Source organism: Leptosomus discolor, chromosome 10, assembly GCF_034619465.1.
Source record: "Leptosomus discolor isolate bLepDis1 chromosome 10, bLepDis1.hap2, whole genome shotgun sequence".
Taxonomy (NCBI): Eukaryota; Metazoa; Chordata; class Aves; order Leptosomiformes; family Leptosomidae; genus Leptosomus; species Leptosomus discolor.
In genome coordinates, this window is record NC_141400.1 from 5,370,776 (window position 1) to 5,390,830 (window position 20,055).

Genomic DNA, 20,055 nt, shown 5'->3' on the forward strand with positions numbered 1-20,055 from the left:
GTGGGGTTACAGCTATATAGTAACAAACTGAAGGGCAAAATTTGCCTTCTGAGATATGCATAACTCTCTTTGGAAAGCCAAGTGGAAATAAATTAAAATGTATTTTAAAAAGAATGTCCTGCTTTGCATAACAAACAAGGAATTCCTCATTCTATTTAGCTTAGTATTCTATACTGCTATGGGTTGCTTCCTTTCACTCCCCACCCAATTTTAGTCCAGATAATTACATGCTGAGGAGAAATGTGATCTGTGAAGTGATATAAGAAGTGATTGCATTGAAGTTTGTTTTTGATTTTTTTTTTTAACCTGCCTGCATCTGTCCTCTCTATCCTGATCAAATCTGAAACAAAGCAATGTAGAAAAATTTAGGTTATTTTCTGTTTTTCTTTCTCTGAGATTACATAATTTACCTGGCTTGTCAATAAAAATCACAAACATGAGTAATTTTAAATGGATGCAAAAAGTGGGAGAAGAGAGAAAGAAGAAAATGAAAAGCCTAGAAAGAGTAGCCCCAGTAGGCAATATGGGCTCCTGCCAGGGCTGCATCTGCAGAGGCCGGAGTGGTCAGTTAAACATCTCTCCCAAATTACCCCATCGAATTCAGGACAAAGCCCCCTCAAACATGAGCTCCTGGTATCTACTGCATCCAACATCTAGTGAAACTATTCTTTAGGAAAGAAATATGGTTTTTGCCATGCATTACATTGTCCATTTTACTTGGAGGCACTGTCAGGTCTAAGATGAAATCTAAACGTACACAATTTATGAAGACTGTTCCAACTTACTAAAAACATTTTTCAATTTAGGAACAAGTAAATTAGTATAAAATAGTTATTGTAAAAAGATGGGTATCAACAGCCACAGTACTGATTTCCTTATGCAATAAGTCAAAAGAAAGATGAACTTAAAAAGTAATGTACCTTCTCCTAGCCCTGAAAATATCATTTCTAATCCCTTAATTTCCTAAAATAAACCCATGGTGAATTAAATGGGTTATACATGTCTATTGGGGGGATTATACATTGTAATCATAATTATAGGCCTTAAAATAAAGCTATTTCTAATCCCTCCAAAAGATGCTTAATAACTACTGGGGGACTGATTAAGGAAAGGAATTAGATTTACAAGTGGCCACAGTGAGTAAACTATGTAATCCAAACGTGTTTTGGAAAAAAGAAGCATTTTCCAATTTAGAAAGATCTTAAAAGTGAGTCGATGCCAGAAATCTCTTACCTTTCGGTTAGGCTTCCTCCTTAAAGATAAATAAATAAACTAACGAATAAGATACTTTCAAATTTTTTTTCATCAAAGTAGCCTATGCACCATAGTGACCCTAAACAGGTTCATCATGAAGACCCAGTTAAGCCCATATCTAGATTTGACGTATGATGCTACGGACAAATACAGGTGAATTTCCCAGTGCTACCTTGGCTCATGCACAGCTCTACCTGAACAGCCCTAACAGGTTTGGACACTCTTTTCTCTCTCTGCTCTGAAATCCTGTTTTATTTATGTGAGTAATACACACTGACATCTCATTTAAAATGAAGATTTCTAAGTCTCAACAAGACAGGGACACATCTGCCTCTTCTAGGAGCAAACCAACTAAAGGGCATTAATCTAAAATTGAAAGAAAATATTAAGTATAATCTTTTATTTTTTTCTCTTCGAACTCCTGTATGGAGTTCGCATTGTGGCAGATAATAAGACAAAACAGGACAAATGGGAATCCTTTTGGAGTCAGTGGCAATGCCCTTCTTGACATCCGTGAAACGAAGACTTGGCCCAAGGCCTTTGAATCTGATTGTGAGATACAATTGCAGTAAGAATGGCTGAACACTGAAAGAGATCCAAAATATGTTAAATCTGTTGCTGCATAGGGAAGAAAGAAAGACAAAAAATGATAGTTCAATTTCAGTGACACGCTGAAGCAACTATATTTTAACATGAATAGATGGACAGAAAGGAAGGAGGTTTAGCTGTCCAGATAAGGACCTCATTTAGGCCAAAAATTGTATTTTTAGCTACCCTACTGCCTTTTGATAGAACAGTTTGTGTCTTCAGTACTACTCCAGAACTACTTGCCTATGTTAACAGAGTAATGTTGGTGATGGAGGAGCAAATTGCAGCAAATGAGTTCAACATTTTGCGGCAAATAAACTCGGTTGAATTTCAAATGAAAAGGGAGACTGGGAGGAGACGCAATTTCTTTAACTTTCAATAATCTTGCACTTTATGTGAAACTTGGGGTTCTGGTAACTAGCTGAATCTTTAACACTGATTCCCATAGCACAGTTTTCAGCTTTGTCTAATGAGAAAATTTAATTTTATCTGTTCCTTTATATACACAGTCAGAATTACATAAAGGTGCAGCTTGAAGCACGGAGCACCCATCCCTGCCTTCCTCTCCATTCCTGCACACTCCTGTGGTCTCCCCTGGGTCAGCATTAATAAACATATAGGTCACAGGACGTGTTCCTGGCCAGATGTGTAGTGAACTAGACACACAGAGAGTAGTACAGCTTGAGGCAAAGGCAGAACTGCACTCTAAGATATTAAGTGATTAACTTTATATTCCGTTTTTAGTTTTGTTGTAGCTCTCGTGACTGGCAATTTGACAAACTGATGGGTATGACAATGACTCCGTCCTTACAGCGCATGTTGGAAAGCACCCCATGCCATCTCAAAGAAATCTGAAACTCAAAATACAATGAAGCGAACTGAAACAGAAAAAATCACCAAGGCATGAGAGAGACAGAAAGGCACTGCAGTGCCACACAGCCTGTGCGTAACTCAGCCTGCACCACCTGTGCTGGGTACAAACCACAGCACGGCTGCATCGAAGGGTTGGTGCGGTTTTTCAGGTGTACCTTGCAAGTATGTGGAGAAACAGCCAGCTGAACAGGTGTCGAACATCACTTAAACTCCCTCACAGAAAAACTCTACAGAAACATAATAAGACTGTTAGAGAGCAGTAATGATCATCAGATTAAAGTACCGAGCTAAGGGTCAGAAGACAAGAGATTCATTTCTGTGTTTATCATAAGATCCCCATGTGAAAATGTGTGGGTCAAATGGACTTGTCAGGTTGTTTGGACCTTGGAACAGGCATAGATTTTCCAACTATCTACACTCTCACAAGAAGCAATGAGCAGTAACCTCTCTAGCCTCTGGAAAAAAACCAACTTCTACCCGCAAGCATTGAGAACGTCTGAAGAGTTCTCCCCTTAGTCTTTGTAGCCTTTAGCAAGACCAGTTTTCTTTCATGTGTGACTATGGTAAACCAGAAACCACGCACTTTGCACAGTAATGATGATTAATGTTACGTCTTTGTTGCATGGCATATTTATTCTAGGTATTCTTTGACTTCGATGAGCTACAATTTGCCTTCCGTGGACTAAGTTTTAGAATTCTGCAATTTTAAACTGAGATGAACAGCTGAATGGTCTCACTGGTCATTTTCTCCCGTTTGCCTGTCTGTTTTACAAGTACAGAATATTGTCTTGGCTAGGTAAGTAAACAACTTACTCCAGTATTTCTAATAATGTTTTCCAAACTCATTGCTTGTTTTGAGGAAAATCCGATGACATATCCATTTTCAAATTTTCCTTTATAATCTTCAAAGCCTATAAAAACTGCAAACTTAAGCAGTGCACCTTTTAGTTTCTTACAGAGCATATCAACATAAGTTTAGCGGGTTTTATTGCATAGTTAAATGCCAACTAATGTAATTTGGCAGTTCGATTCTACTCTACAATTCAGTAACAGCTATAAAGCAAGTTCCATTTTTCTGAAATTGAATCAGCTCTAGCACTTTTTAAATATTTCTGTAAGCACTGATCACATGTGAAACCAAGTAACAGAGGATTTACAGATTAAAACTAGCGGATGACATTCAGATTTGGTTAATACCATGTAATCTAAACCAAACATACCTGTTCCTCAGTTCAGGACTTAGGAACAATTTCTACACCCTGAAATCTTATATAAAATTACGGCACTCATCTTAATGACAATTTTACCCTGGAAGCAGCCATTCAAACAAGCCAAATGTTTCTTTGCGCTTTTAGGAAATACCATGAGTAAAACATTATTCATCAGCAAACAACAGATGTGCTCTTTAGACTAATTATTGGCCAAAGAAAAGCAAAGGAGTAAGGAAGAAAGCTGTGTCTGATGATTGATTTTTAATGAAGAGCGGAAGCATGTTAAAAAGAATCTGTGTGACTTACTAAAGACATTGCAATGAAAGGAATAAAAAAGGTACTTCAAATGAAGGAGACAGATTAAGCAACTGTTTAAATGGCCCAGAACTGCTTTCAGCCCAGCAGAGCCTAATGCGCCATGGAAGGCTCTCCAAAACAAGACAAACTAAAGCCATCCTTGGAGGTAAACACAGAACACAAATTCTATATTTAATAGGGATATGCCTGATAAAGAAGTGGGAAAATTGAACAGGGCTGTCAGAGTCTTACCATATATGACTGTTCAGCACACCTCACTCAGCCTTTTAAAGTCTGGCCCGTGACCTGTGCTATACGACAGCAAGCTACAACCGCTTACACAGGTTGTGTACACGAGAGCGTGACCCTGGCCCCTAGCTCAGAGCTGATAAAAACGTTGCTAAATATCCTGCTCAGTCAGCTGCTACACTTGGGCACAGAGGCACGGGAAGTTGTTCTGCAATTGCCAAGAGCCCACGACGTGCCAAGCGCCCACAGGAAAAAGTTCTGGTCTGCTGGGCCGTGCCCGGCACCGTGAGCCGCAGCGGGACGCGGGTGGGCCTGAGCCTGCCCGCCCGCCTCCGGGCAGGCGGCGCGGGTCACCACGTCTCCCCACAAGGCCGCAGCTCGCGCAGGCTCCTCGGGCTCAAAGCAACGTAACCACAACGCTTGACAACGACGACAGCTGGGGTCTTTCTGAAGGAAAACGGCTCACGAAGAAAGCACGGATAACCCTCTGTTCTTTAAGGGACTGGGAACTGAAAGACTTCTGCTCACCTCCCTCGTTATCCTTGTTATCGGCACAGGCGGTTTCCATGGCAACGTTGCATCCAGGCCCCCTCCAGCCGGTCTGGCAGACACACTGCCAGCTGTTCTGACCCAGCGTGCATCTCCCGTTGCCATTGCACAAATCGGGGCAGCCATCTGGTTGAAGAAACGGAGAAGGTAAGTACAAGGCACACTCATTCACGCTGCCACTCAGACTTCCGACAATATTACTGTGCAGACAAAAAGGCTCGTTCCTGCTGGTGGGACAAACACTCTCCTGGCCCAGAGCCACAGCCCTCTGGGGTGGAGAAGGAGGATAAAGAAAGGGGGTACCTCAGAGAAATGGGGATTTAACTCAAGCCAAAAGGCAGGAGGAGTCCCACCATCAGCCATAATACATGTTTTAAGAACCCTGCAAAGGTTCAGATCTGAAGTTGATAGAAATTACAGTCTGCTGACAGAAGATCACAACCTCTTATTTTCCCACTGTATGTGTGTGTGTACACACATGAGGGAGAATGTCTTCTTCAACAAGCATGTCAATGTTCAGAGTGCCTTTTATACTGTGCATTGCATAATTCCCCAGAGCTTCTCTAAACACAAAGTTTAAATAAAGTTTGGAAAATACTTTCCTTCTTTAACAGTCATTTCAAAAGACCTACCATACTATTTATTTATATTATGATGTAACATTGCCTGCTTTCTGAAAGACACATCAGAAAAGATATCCCACAAAAGATGTATGTTTTGAGTTGACTATAGATATGACGTGACTTATTGTATAGCAAGAGCAGAATTAGGAACAAAAAATATTAATTAGCTGAGGTGCTTATATGTTCTAACAAGATGTCCATAGGTAATAGAATACAACTGCTTTTTCCTGAAACTATGTGAGTCTCAGGAGGCACTACTGTATCCTACTAAACACTCATTATGAAAAACAAATCCAGCCACACCCAGGCCACGCCAGCATGGGTATTTGTCTGCAGAGGTCAGAAGATTTGAGAGTCCTGCAGCAGACCTCCCATAGCCCCTTTTCTTTAGTCTGTGCAGGAGGAGAAAGAAGGCTGTGTTCCCGTACTGACAATAGATGTTGACAGTATGACCATATATGAACTATATAAATACGACAACAGATCCAAATCATTCACAAGCTCTCTCATTTGGGTTGGAAACATAGTCTAATCCTGCCATCTCTACAACCACCAGAGAATACAGAATAATCTCATTGCTGTTGGTCTTGGACAGAAAATTTACCCTCAAAACAGCTCACAAAGCTTCATGCTCTGTCTTTTTCCCCTCCACCTGCAGTGATAGGTCACTGTCGGCAGCAAGATCTGCAGGGACCTGCTGCAGCCCTCTCAGGTCTCACTGACTGGCTGGGTTAGTCTTTTGCATTTGCCACTGCGACCCCAAGCTGTGACTATTAACTAAGTACTCCCCTCCCATCGCCAGGCATTTTAAGAGCACCAAGGAACTAATGGGCAGAGTGTGGATACTGTTTTCACCATCAGTGGGAAATATCCTGAAAGCAAATAAATATTTTTTTTTTCTTTATCTGAGCAGCACCACTTCGAATGTGCAGCACTGGAGAAAGACTAAGATGACAGTATGTCACCTTGGTGCCCCTTGGCCTCTGCAGGAGACCAGGAATAGAAGCAACTGTCAAACTAGCACAGCTTTCCTACCAGTGCTGAAACGTTGAACAGCCTTCCAGAAATCATTAATTCAGACTGCCTGTGTGTTCCTATAAGCCTGTTAAGGAAGCCACAGCTCTGAGTTTATGTCTCCTCCTACTTCTCTCAGCTGCCTTTGCTGTTGCCAGGTGATGTTAGAAGTTCCTCTGACCCCATAGCGGTTTTCACACTGCTGCAGGAGTTTCCCATGCAGGAAAGTGAGCTGCCTTGTATCCCTGGTACTCACACAACTGGTATCACAATACATAAGCATTCGCTTTTACTTCTCCACACTACGTTCTTACCCGATATGTTCACAGTGATTAATTAAATTTTAGTAGGACTAAGTAGTCCACAGCCACACTAATTTTCAATGTTAATTCTGAAAGTTTCCTTTACTATTTTCTTTTTTAAAATGAATGCTGGCCCTGTGGAAGGTGCTGGACTGAGGCCTCTGAGACCTCACCTGTCCCACAGAAAAGGTCCTTTATAGATAACAGCAACCGAAGTGTCTGTGCATTGTCCTGCCGAGGTGACTGAACCCGCATTATTTCTAGCACTGGAACAGCAGCTTAATCTCCAGCCATCTGAGCGCAGGGCCAACACCACCCAGTTCTTTTTACACAGAAAGCTATCAGCAGATAGAAACACGTCCTAGAAGTTTTATTTCAATGTTGTTGTGTATTAAAAAAACCCACAGTGCCCCTTTCATTTAAATGCAAGGTTATTTTGGCATTACATATCTTAGCTATTAAAAAATTGCCCTTACATTTGCATCACAGGCACTTATTTCAATCTCTTTCATTTTTCAGGTTGTTTGAATGACTGAAATGATAATGTTTAAGGGGAGGCATCATACTGTAAGACAAATTATTTGTTTTAAATGAAAAACAAATAGAAACTGTGAATATACATAGTAGGCTTTATACTGAGGCACTGAAGAGCATTAAATCACTGAAGCAGTTTGCTTTACAGCATATGAGCAAGATGAAAACGTGAACAGTAGGAGCTAGCAAAATCTCTGAAAAGTTTTAGGTGCAGCTGGAGATTAATGGACATGACTTTGCGTTTAGCTTAAAGAGAGAAGCAAGCATCACTGGTATAGACATGATGGTATAGACTATGCTATCTCTATAGAGTTTATTTAACTGTGGCCTTCCAAAGACAAACTTTGTGTTTCAATAACATAAATATCAGAAGGATGGGAAAAAAGCAGCAGTAGACTACAATAAGACTACTTTGACAGTAATGTCTTCCTTAAAAGATCTATTAAATTAATGATGTATTAACTTTCAAAATATCTTTAAGCAGTGGACAACTATTTAGATGTTTGGTATGGTTATGTGTGTTTCCATACACGCACGTATGCATATATACATTTCTGTTTATGCCCGTCTTTCTTCAAGCAAATATTTACATAGCATTATAGTCTGATAGACCAAAATTTGTTCTAACAGCCTGTTGACCACCTTGACAACAGAGCTCCAGTATGATCTATTAATAACAAGTTTTCTTCCAAAAACGTTCATATTGAGGCAGTGCACTGAGTATCTCTATTTAAATCGTCCTACATGCGCGCAACGATTAGTACCTCTGCACACACAGCATTTGCACGTGGCTAATGGGCTTTGCTGCCCTTCGACAGGTTTTGACAGTGGGCGAGGTCACAAAGTGCCTACCTGAAGAGCCTTCGGAGTCTCAGCACGCACTCAGTGCTCACCGCTGGCCACATGGCCTTTGCTGGGAACACTGTAAGAAGTGTATCCTGACACCAAGTGCTTTGTTAAAGCTTGCTTTCCTTCTGCAGGCCTAGCTCACGCCGAGTAGCCTATTACCTCCGGTACCTCCTGGCTGTCTTATGAATCCATACTCACAGAGTACGGTAGTCAAAGAGAGAGTAAGGTAGTCACAGAGGGAAGGGCTATCGACATCTAACCATAAGTTATCCGCCATGGTATGAAGCTCTCAGTCACAGCACAGAAAAGGGCCCTTCATGATAAGCAGACAGGTTGCTATTCCTGGTGTGTAGAGAAATTCTACTTGTCTTTTCTATTACAGTATGCTTAATGGAAAATGTCAAAAAGCTGGGTTACAAAAGAAGAGAGTGCTTGTTTAAAGTGCTAGATTGACAACCTATTTATTCACAGAACAGTCAGAGTACGGGCAACAGCAGTTCAAGTGTCTCACACTTTTCTAGCAACGTCTCTACACAGGCTGCTGCTGCTAGAGGTGAAGCACTAATGCAGCCTCCCTTCTCTTTTGGTCTCCAACTTGCCTGTGGGACTGGCATTTACAATTAAAACAGCGAGAAAGAATTCAGTAATTTTTGCAATGTAGCATCAGCAATCTGTGACTAGCATTGTGAGTCAGAGAAAGTTTCAAATTCAAAATACTAAAATTCATTCCTCTCCATACCACAGACAGACAAAATGCCCAGCATTCATGCAAAGTGAATGCTGGAAGGCAGTGGTAAAGAAAAAAGGAGAAAATAAAAGCATTATTTCTCCGGATCTAACAGCGAATGATGTAAACTGGTGTTTTGTACACAGGAGATCCCAAAACACTTTTTAGCATTCTCACTGAACAGAACAATCTCTATCATCTTGCAGTTCTGGAACACTAGGGCTAGTGTTTAATGCCTGAATTTATTTCCCCTCATTTTTTTTTCTGACTACCCAACTAAATTGGAGTAACAGAACAAATTCATTAATGGATTTCATGGTGTTCCTTGCTTCTCTTTGTACAAACAGGCCGTTACATTCTTAACTTGTTCATAGTTTAAAAACCCCATTTCTTGGCAAGTTAATATATCACATCTAAGTGGCAAGTAGCATGAGCGCGCTGACTCTCATGGATCACAACAAGGGCTTGAAGACAGCTCTGAAACTCTACAATTGGTAAGCAAAGGTTATGCCAATATCCCTGTTTCAGTGCACTGGGACACTTGCCCCCTACATACCTACACTGTTTCTCAGTACTTCACCGCCCTTCACTTACACTTCCTCAGCTTGTCCATTCCAAAGCACACATGATGACAGCACACTAAAATGAAAGGAACTTTGGTGATACGTAGTGCAAACGAATACTCGATAACAACAGGAGAACTCTGTGGCTTAAGGAAAAAACACCCTGCGGTATCTTTGCCATAAAATAGTTGAGTTCTTCCTTCTAGGAATGAATTAGACTTCTGTCTCTTGTCTGTGCCTATTACTGAGAGGAAGAGGGTCTACCATGGATGCTAAGTAACTAACATAGCATAAGAACAGGACACTATTTAACAATACACTACGAGAAATGAGACCATGTCAATATGATGAGGAGTATTTTGTCAACTACTACTATATATATATATACACACAATTATTAATACATCTTATTTCACATTATTAATATTCATGGAGAAAAGGGATCAAAAGCATTCTGAGACCTTTGGTTAGACACAATAGGAAAGGAAAGCTCCCGTTTCAAAGCCTTAAAATCCAAAAGGCAAAATGAGCTTAAAATACCAGATTTTGTTATTTGTTTGTAGAGCTCCACACTGCCACAGTCCACGACTGGGCCAAGAAGATGCTACAAAAATACAAATTAAAGTGTTTTTCGTAGTTACAACAGAAAAATAAACAGTGAGTCTAGAAAACAACAAACGTTGCTGTTACTGAGGTCACTGCAAGCAAGATTAAGTCTACTGCTTCCTCCGGGCCTATGTAAGCTTTATCTACTTCTATAGTTTCATATTTTCAAAACTTATGAGAGATTTATGAAAAGTTGAATTTAACAAGAAACTCTGCAGAATCATTATGAATAGTAAACAAAATCAATAAGGACGGTGAATGTTTCTAAGAAAGGGATAGTGCCAAATATATTCACAGGTTTCATCTAGGATGAAATTATTCTGAGACTAAATTGTAAGGTAATTAATTCATTTTTTAACTGAGCAAATGAATCTCCAGTATCTAGGCAGTACATCAAAAATTCTAATCCAATTTTGGGTGAATTCTGCACAGAGTTCCTTTTAATTCCACTGACACTCATAAACTCCAGGTATACAAATACACATGTACCCAGCTACCCAGGCATACACAGATTTTCCTTTGCATAAGCTTCTTTAAAACTCAAAGCCAAACATTTTAAGTAAATCAAAATATAAAGACACAGTGTCCAATTAATTTATGGTTTCAGTCTAAACCTCAATAATTATCAGAACTCCCACTTATGGTGAGGCCATTCATTCTGGAAAAGAAGGAAGGGAAAGGGCAGCCAGGGAAAGAGAAGTCAGAGAAATCTTACTCTTTTTAAAGTTTTCAAACTTTGAAGGAATAGGTAGCCTCTTAGTACAATTAAGGAAAAAGGGGAATAGGAGAGACGGAGAAAAAAAAAAGTAAAATCTCTCTAGGTGATATCTTGTAACCACTTAGAGAAGTGGACAACTTTTAGCCTCTACTCAGTTTGTACATGGAAAATTAGATGTAAATCAAGATGTTACATCTTCTGAGTCCTTCTGATCCAAAGCTGTCTATCAGCCACCTATCCTCCAAACTCCTCCAAACAAACACCTTCACGGAGACAGACAGAATGGGATCCCAGCACCCCTCCCCATTGAGTGTACATGCAGTGCATCCATAGTCTGGAATATGGCATCTCCAGTTTATCTTTCTGCTCACCCTCATTTCAGGCATCCATATCCACAGTCCACTGGCAGTCAGTGCAGCCTTTTCATTGACTTTTATTGATGCTGGACCAGGTGGTCCTGTGGGTGAAGATGCCCTGCAGTAAGGAGCATGTCGTACAGCACAGTGTTTTCTCGCTCACAGGATACATTTGAGTTTCAAGGGGAACATTCAAATTACATTTAAATCCCCCTCTTCTTATTACAGCTGTTAACTACAGAACTGTAGCAAAGAACAGTAGTCTGGGACATGATGGTACCTACAGAATATAAAGAAATCACATAAAATCAGTAATGATAATAGCCTATTTAATTTGGAATTTACAGGATAATCACCATTTTCATATTTTCTCTTCATTCCTTCAGTGAGTTGCTGGTATGCCTATGGCTATCTAGCAAATAATAACCAAGGTACATAGAACGAGATACCTGGCAACATTGAAAATAAAATTATGCTTTTTATTTGCTATTGTTATTTTTTAATCCTTCAATTCCAAAGCCTGCAGGGCTTAGTTAAAGCCAAGGAAAGGGCATACAAATAAAAATGACACAGTATTGTGGTAGGCACAGACAAGTTATTTTCAACCAAAATAAACTCAAGCCCAAAACGTGCAACTAAGCATATGTCAATGCAATACAGCATTGGTTGAATGAGAGGCGAGGTCCCTTTGAGTGAGTTTGGACAGTTCCAGAAGAGGCTACAGAGCCTGGCAGAAGCACCAGCTCAGGTCTTGGAAGCAGGATAGTCACACAGATTGACAAATTGGTGAGAATTAACCCAGCCTTTCAGTTTTTGCTGCTCAAGTACCTGTCACAGGTTAGGGCTGGGCTGGCCACTAACGAATGACAGATGCTCTTTATTAACCCCAGAAGGGGAAGGCAGAGAAAATAAGGGAGAGAGACTTATGGGTTTTGGAAAGAAAACTAAAACAGCTTTAATGAAACAATAACAATGAAAAGAAAAGATAATAATACTAATGACAGTATGATAATATATACACAAATATACAGGAAACCAATACTGAAGCCAACACCCCCCACCCCCGATAATGGCACTGGGGAAGTCCCAGGCTGGACTCAGCAGCAGATGGGAAATGGACTAAGGAGCTGGATTCTGAACTGACTTCAGGAATGCACGGATTGGGATTGAAGACAAGATGAAGGGACAGGCTCCTCCTCAGATGCCAGCCATCGAAGAAGCAGGCTTAACCCTTGAGATCCTTCAGCTTTATACTGAGTCTGACATCTATGGGATGGAACGCTCTGTTGGTCAGGTTTGGGTCATCTGTCCGGCTTGCTGCTCCTGGAATGTGTGACCTGTTTATTTTGTTATGACCCTTTCCCTTACAGCACCTCAACACAGGGTATAAGATTTATCAGTGACCTTGGTTTCTGCAGAAGCAAATATAAGCAAGAGCCTTTCTGCATCCCGCTCCTTGGTAGTAAGTATAAACACCAAAAGCCATCACTGCTACAAGCAGACACTGTTTGGAAAAATATGCTGTTGATTTCAGTAAGTGCAGTTACTTAGAAGAGACTTAGCTAAAAAGAAAAATCACTGAACAGGATTCGTTCTGTTCTAGCTCAAACCAGGACAGTACCACAGCAGTGCTGCTTGTGTTTCCAGAGTGCTGATGCAGAGCAAGAACTTATCTGTCACCAAGATGCTCTGACCAGCTTCTTTGCTTCTTTTCTTTTCCTTTTTATTTTTTAGATAAAATACTTGTTTAAAATTACCCAATACCCTAAATATTTCTTTAAGTTAGGTATCAAAAAAAGAAATGTATGGAACAATAACTATTTGCAGCTCTGTTGAGTGAGATGAATACATGCCTGAGTTAAAACTAAGGAATGGGCCAGCTACAATTTTATTAATTGAATAGGCTGAAAAAAATGGAAAGGCTGAGAAGTAAGTTTCAAGAATCCTGAATTCCACCACTCTACTACCTTCTGTTCAAGCAGACAATTATGAATGCTAAGTAGGGTTCCTTAAACTGCCTGGGATATGTATGTCACAACAGAATTTCCTTCTACATTCTATCTACTACATATCTTTGCAATTTCTGTCTTTCTCATGTAAAGGTAGGAACTCTGAGAACTTTCCAAATGAAACAGAAAATGTGAGAAAAACACATGTGACTGTTCAGAAGAGAAGTAAGCCTCACACAAAGGGGAACTGCTGGTATTAAAAAGCAAGTCTCAAGAAAAGTCACTTGCATCTTTCTGAAGAAAAAAAAAGCTATAAAAAAGATAGGCACACACGCACAAAAAAAAAGGCAGAGGAAAGCTCATGTTGCAATGTAAGTCACAAAAATTTGAGATTGAAAAAAACCCCCACGGGTGTCAGAGCATCACGCCTTGTTAACAAGGGATTGTTCCCAGCAGTACATTCCGTTTTATCCAACTTCATTTTAAGCAACTCAAGCAGATGGGCTCCCATTACTTTCTTGGGGAGAGACATCCTTGAGGTCTCCCTCTTGTGCACAGCCAACAGAGTTCTCTAACTATCACCAGCCTTTGGTGTGACCCCCCTTCAAGCTGACAACAGCTGGAAAGGGAAAAGAGGGTAAGAGTTTGTGCTACACTGTCCTGAGACTTGAGGAAACCAAACGAAAATGATCAAGAATCAAAAAAATCCATGCTCAGAAGGTAGAGTATACACAAAAAGCTTCAGCTGAGCCCAAGAATTTGGGCTATTTATATATAAAAAGTACAGTTTCAAGAAGGAAGGGAAACTGCATTGATGGGAAGTTTAGTCATAAGACTGAGAAGCACCTGCAACGCCAAGAGACCAAGTACTCTGCTGTAGCCAGGAGGCCCAATCCAGTCCTGCAAATGTGGGACGTCCACAATATTCTGCCACGGCACAGCCCCCACCTCAGCCGCAGACTGCAGGCGGGGTAGGGGGCGGTACGAGCAGGGCGTGCCGGCAGCGGGCTGTATGCACACCCCGAGATTTCTGACCTGAAATGCAGAGCCATCACATCCGGCACAGGAACCACCCCTGTGCACGGCGGCTTTACCAACGACCAGGTGCCGACACTTTCAGCTGTGCACCACCGTGAGCAAAGTAGGTACACGAAACACACGGACATGAGCACAGACACTGCCGCAGCCCGAAAGCCACAGCATAGCTACCTAGGTTCTTCTAGAGGCAAAACAGATCATTTGCTGAGATTTTGAGCAAGAGCTAAAATTTGACCCTAGTAGCACATTCAAGTTACACAATGTATTCTTTTCAAACAAGACACGTATTCAACTCGTATTCACATACCAAATAAAAAAGATACATAAAAGAAGGAGTAAAATTTGTATTTAAGATAGCTGGTTCTTTCAAATTAATCTTACTGTAACAAAATCCATTTAGAATATAATTCTGGGTGAAATTGCGTTCATAAAACCAGTACTGCAACTATAATCTTTTATTGTATTAATGTTTCTGATATCAGATACAAGGACTGGCACCATCCTTTGTAACACATAATATAGTTTCTGAGAAAGAAGCCTTCTCAAGTTGGATTTATCTCTAAAATAACATCTATATAAATAGTTTAGTGGCTGTGCAGTGATAAAGTGACCTATCAGACAGAATGTGTAAATTCACTCAATTGAAGAGTAACAAGAAAAACATTGACCTCATATTTAAAAGAATATATAACCTAATTACAATGTGATAACTAAAATCCCTACACTAATCACAGTGTTATGGCAGGCAGTTTCAGTCATTCGTTCATAAAAATTAGGATTCACACAATAATTGCTGCTTAACCTCCTTGCACACGATGCAGTTTGCTTTTTTATTATTTGAAGTATTTGGCAGTCATAGATTTCCAAAAATATGCATTTGAACTTTTTTTTGAATAAATGTTTTGGTAAAGTGTTGGTATACTTTTAGATATACCTATTAACTGCAAATCTTCAAGAGTCTCATATACGCTGATGCACAAAGTTGTGTCACATTTCCATATTCCTTACTCATTCTATTCTCTTTGTGTCATAGGGAGAGATAAAGCGTAAAAAATAGAATGTAATCCCTATGTTAAGTGATACCTGTTATTTTGCAAAAGGATATTTGATATCGTGCTGTCAAATCCCAGACATTAGATTTCAAAATCTCAGTTTCATTTTGCTAACTGGAATTTATAAATTTCAACATAAATGACCTAATTTTTCCTTGTTTCAGACAGAAAACAATGCAAAGCCCCAATTTTACTACTAGTAACAGCTAAGATAATATACGAACTCAGAATCATACCAAACTTACTGAAGTACCTGTAGTATTCTATTCCAACTTTGGAGGAAAGCATTTTTTAAATGGCAGTTTTAAAGGTTTTTCTAGTTTCACGTTCCTTTATGCAGTTTCCATACAGAGCCCAGATAACAAACAAAGGATGCTGTTACTCCACCCCGCAGTCTCAGGCAGACTAAGCTTGCTGGCGGAGGTGGCATGGTGCCATGCTTATCCAAAGTTGAATCCAATTTAATGATGTTGTGAATGCAGCCTGTATGAAATTAGAGGTAAGCCCTACCCTTCACCTGCTCAGACCTGAACGTCTAAAATCCCTGTATACATCAAGATGCCACAAAGGTAGGCCCTAATTTCAAATATTTACAATCTAAGACCCTGCTGATATAAAAAGTACGAGATCAGGCTTGAAAAGGGCAGAATCGCTTGTTGCTACCAAGGCTTTGTCTGGTAGTGCAGAGTACTCCCAACTCCCCCATTTAACTGAAAACCCTCCGGTGAGACAGATGCACTTTTTCTCTATGAATGCCCCGATGGTCAGCGGAGGAGACTACATTGTCACTGGCTAGATTTGCTCAAGACACAAATGCCACCCAGCATTTCTTCTACTTTAAATTTTAAAGGAAAATCACAACCGCTAGTTTTGCTGCTCAGAAAATATTTTTAAGCAACAGTATTTGTTGCAACAAGTTTCGGTGCAGAGGCAGAGAAGGCAAACACCAAGCGAGTTAAATCAGACATTCTCTGGTAAGCTCAATGTACGGATACACTAAATGTAACCACATTAAAGTGATTCTTCAGGAATTACATAGACCTAAAACTATCCTAATGAGAGGATATTTGGAATTAAGCATGAAACATTGTCATCTGCTGTCCTCACACATTTACACCTGAATCTAGGTCTCCAAGGTAGATTTGGTAACAATGACGTTGTTTCTAGCATTCTGCGGAGGAGGGCCTAACATCAAATGATGGCAAGGCAAGCTTTCAAACGCCGGTCGCCGTGGAATGAACGCGCAGACAGAAGCAGGGAGAACAACAAAGCCACCAACAGCTATGCTGTGAGGAACACGAAAGCTGGCACTACAGACAAGGTACACTGCAAATACTGAAAGGTTTATCTGTCTGAGAAAAACTGATGCCCTGTAATGTAAAATCAACTGCTCAATCTGAAGCAGCTAGACTTCTTGGGATCACATCCTTCTTCATGACCAGACTGACTCTTCATCCTTCTCAGTTTTATCAGCTGAGGGCCAGGACACAAAGCTGGTCTGCATTGGCGAAATTCAGACAAATTCAACAGAATTACATCAATTTCAATCAGCTACTGTACAGCCTCAAGGTTCTCAGCAGTTTGTTGTGCTGGGGTCCTTCGTATAATAGTTAAAATTAACATAGTGGTTGTTCTTCAGAAAAACATGGGGTTTCTCTGGTTTCTATGTGTTAACTGACTAACAAGGCTGCTGAAACCCCTTGGATTATAAACTCCTGCTGGTGGTTTCACAGCCCTTCCTGGCTCCTGAAAGGGTCATGGATAACTAGCACTTCTCCTGTCTGAAAGGCAATGAACCATTTGGAAATGAAGAGTTCCTATCATCAGATTGGCATGAGCCTGACCATTCCACAAAGAAGCAACCCTTGGATGTATCCATTCTAGCCAAATATCACTAGCATCAAATTTTCCATTTCCAAACATTTTTATAAAGTCCTGCTAAAACTAAACTAACATTCTAGACGTAATGCGATTTGGAATTTTCAGAGAAGACACTCACAGTCCTCAGTTCAGCCATTAACTTCAGACTATTCACATCACAAATCCTCCGCATAGGGGATACAGGAGGAATGAATTCCTTCACTCTGCAAATAAGAACTTACAAGTATATGTATATATACATATAAATATATTGAGCTGTTTTGCTCCAAATACAAATCGCATTTCTTTGACCAAACTCCTTTAATACACAAACAGTTTTACAAAGCAGAGGAGTTCAAGTCGACCAAACTGCTCTAGTAAACTAAGCCAGCATTTACAGTAACCGAACAGAAAAGTATGCCTTATCCCAATACTACTTCTCAGTAGTTTATACCAGTATTTCTAATCCCATTCGAATTCAGGGATTCGAGGGAGTGGGATGTGTGCGCACACACATGCACACACAAGTAGGGCACTGTAGTGAGAACAAGCAGATACTACCCACTACTTGTGCTGCTCAAGACGCTCAGCCAGGGCGCTGAGTGGTGAGGAACAGCCTATCCAATGTACAGTGAAGAGGCTTGCAGGAAGTCTGCCTTAAGAACTACGGGCCTGAATTTAATGTCTCACTTCATATCTAACACTGCTTTGAGGAAGAGTTTGGACTAGATGACCTCCTGACATCCCTTCCAAACTGAATTATCTATGATCCCTTCAGTTTTAGAGCTTTATAATTCATAATTCTCAGGGAAGGGAATCCCAGTTTTCTCAGGCATTATTAAAATATAATTACTTGCTATTCATCAGATATTAATGCCTGCATAGAATTTATAATTTAGCAATTAACTTTCAGGTATGCAAATGCAGATCCTATATAAGTGTGCAGGTTATCTCTAGCAGAAGAACAAATGTGAGCCTTAACATAAGTATAGATTTTCCTCCATTACTGTGTAAGAGATCAGTATGCTTTATCAGCATCTGTCCCTTAAAATTGGTACAGAACTTTGGAATCCTCTCATGATGAAAAGTACTATATAGTGACAGATGAATTATATTTTGCAGCTGATCTTCTTAAAGTATTAATTACATGGATTCCAATAAATGGCTGCACGCTGTATGGTTTCAGGCTATGGAATTCAAACATTTCAGGTGTGGAGTTCAAACACCTCATTTCAGCTCTCCCAAAGGAAAATCAAAAGAAAGCAGTGGGGAAAAAAAAGTTTTTAAGAAGTATTGTGGGATAGTTTAGAATGAAAAAAACTTTGATAACATACACTAAATGTTTCTCGTGCTGCTTCTGGCTTGCCTTAATCCTAAATCTTCATGACAGTAAAATATGATTAGAAGTGACAAAAAATAATGGATGTTTGAATATTAAAATAAATATAGCTCACTTGTTTGCTAAAGCTAGAATTTATGGAGTTAAAATGTGTACAAATGTAAAGGATGAAATAATGCCCCTGACACAGAAGCAGTATTCTGCCACATAGGCAATGTATGTAAAACAAATTAAAATACATAAGCAACGCATTCTGAGGTATCTATTTGTGTATGCTGAGTTGTTTGGCAGATGTAGGATAGAAGATGAATATTTCACTATATAAAATATATTTTACAAACACACCTTTAATTCTGAAGTGCTAAGCATCCATTCTGCATCCCTTTTCAATATATATAAGCCTCATGAATATCATGCAATTTTCCAATTTTTATATCTACCAACTGCAGAAATAACTAATAAAAGCTACAGAAATAAAAATGTTTTCACAAAGAAATTGTTTTTAATCCTGCATGTACAGACAAAGCATAGGATAACTCTCTTTTTGTTCCTTCTTTATCTGCCTAAGTGGTGAAGGAAAACAACTCATAATCCTTCACACACAGCCAGTTGCCTTCATATTTAAATACTAAATAAATCTGGGAAACTGATTTTTGATCTACTAGGGAGATCATCTTCACCGTTTCACCCCCAAGAAAGCCAAGAGTATTTAATCTCCACTTGGAAGACATTTGAAAGAGGAAACACTCTTTAAGCTCTGCTTGCTTTACATTAAAAACATTTACTATCAGTGAACTAATAATAGCTCTGCTCCTCCCCTAACCTCACTGGAAGTGACCTTAATTCTCTGGAACAAACACTCAAGTCTTTCTGCTTATAGAAAGAGTATTACTTTTCCATTCTCTGTTGAAGCCATCAAGAAGCACCAACTAGGCTTTTAACCTGGTCGTCTTGCATCTATATTTGATGGGTTTTAACCCATGCTGGGACAGGCAGGATATCACTAGTTATAAGGGGACTGTTTGCTAGGAGAACTTCTCTCGGGAAGAGAAACACAGTAGCTAAGCGAGTTGGAGATGCAGCCAAGAAATCCAGAGATCACCCCACCTCAGCTGCAATAAGACTGTACAATTAACACATTGGATTAATACACTTTATTCATTGATTCACGTCAGGTGAAAAGGTGCACAACAACTATGTGTGGTCATCATATTTGCTTTAGCTTAAAAAAAAATGCAACAGGGAAAAGCAGACTTAACATTTATAGAAACAAAGACCAGTCAAAAGGAATTTCCAATAACAAAACAAAATAAAACAAAAAAAGGGGAAAAAAAAATCTAAGAGTAGTGCATGGGACATCTAAAGGACAATTTGCTACAGTTTTGTGCATTTTGCTCTTTCTTTGCAACACTGAAAATACTGCAGGAGTAGCTAATAGTATCTCTAAACATATCAAATAGATGTCAAGGAATTTTCCTTCTCTGTTTTCTATCCAGGCTATTAA

The 20,055-nt window shown here is 39.8% G+C and overlaps 1 protein-coding gene across 5 annotated transcripts in view; it reads right to left on the reverse strand.

Annotated features, from left to right (window-relative positions):
• The window catches only part of TENM2 (teneurin transmembrane protein 2), a 545,195-nt gene that overhangs the window by 48,888 nt on the left and 476,252 nt on the right, over positions 1-20,055 (reverse strand). For all 5 annotated transcript variants that reach the window (XM_086470948.1, XM_086470946.1, XM_086470945.1 and 2 more), the window contains one exon: positions 5,001-5,147. In XM_086470948.1, the coding sequence (XP_086327074.1) occupies positions 5,001-5,147 (147 nt within the window). The remainder of the gene's footprint in view (positions 1-5,000; positions 5,148-20,055) is intronic.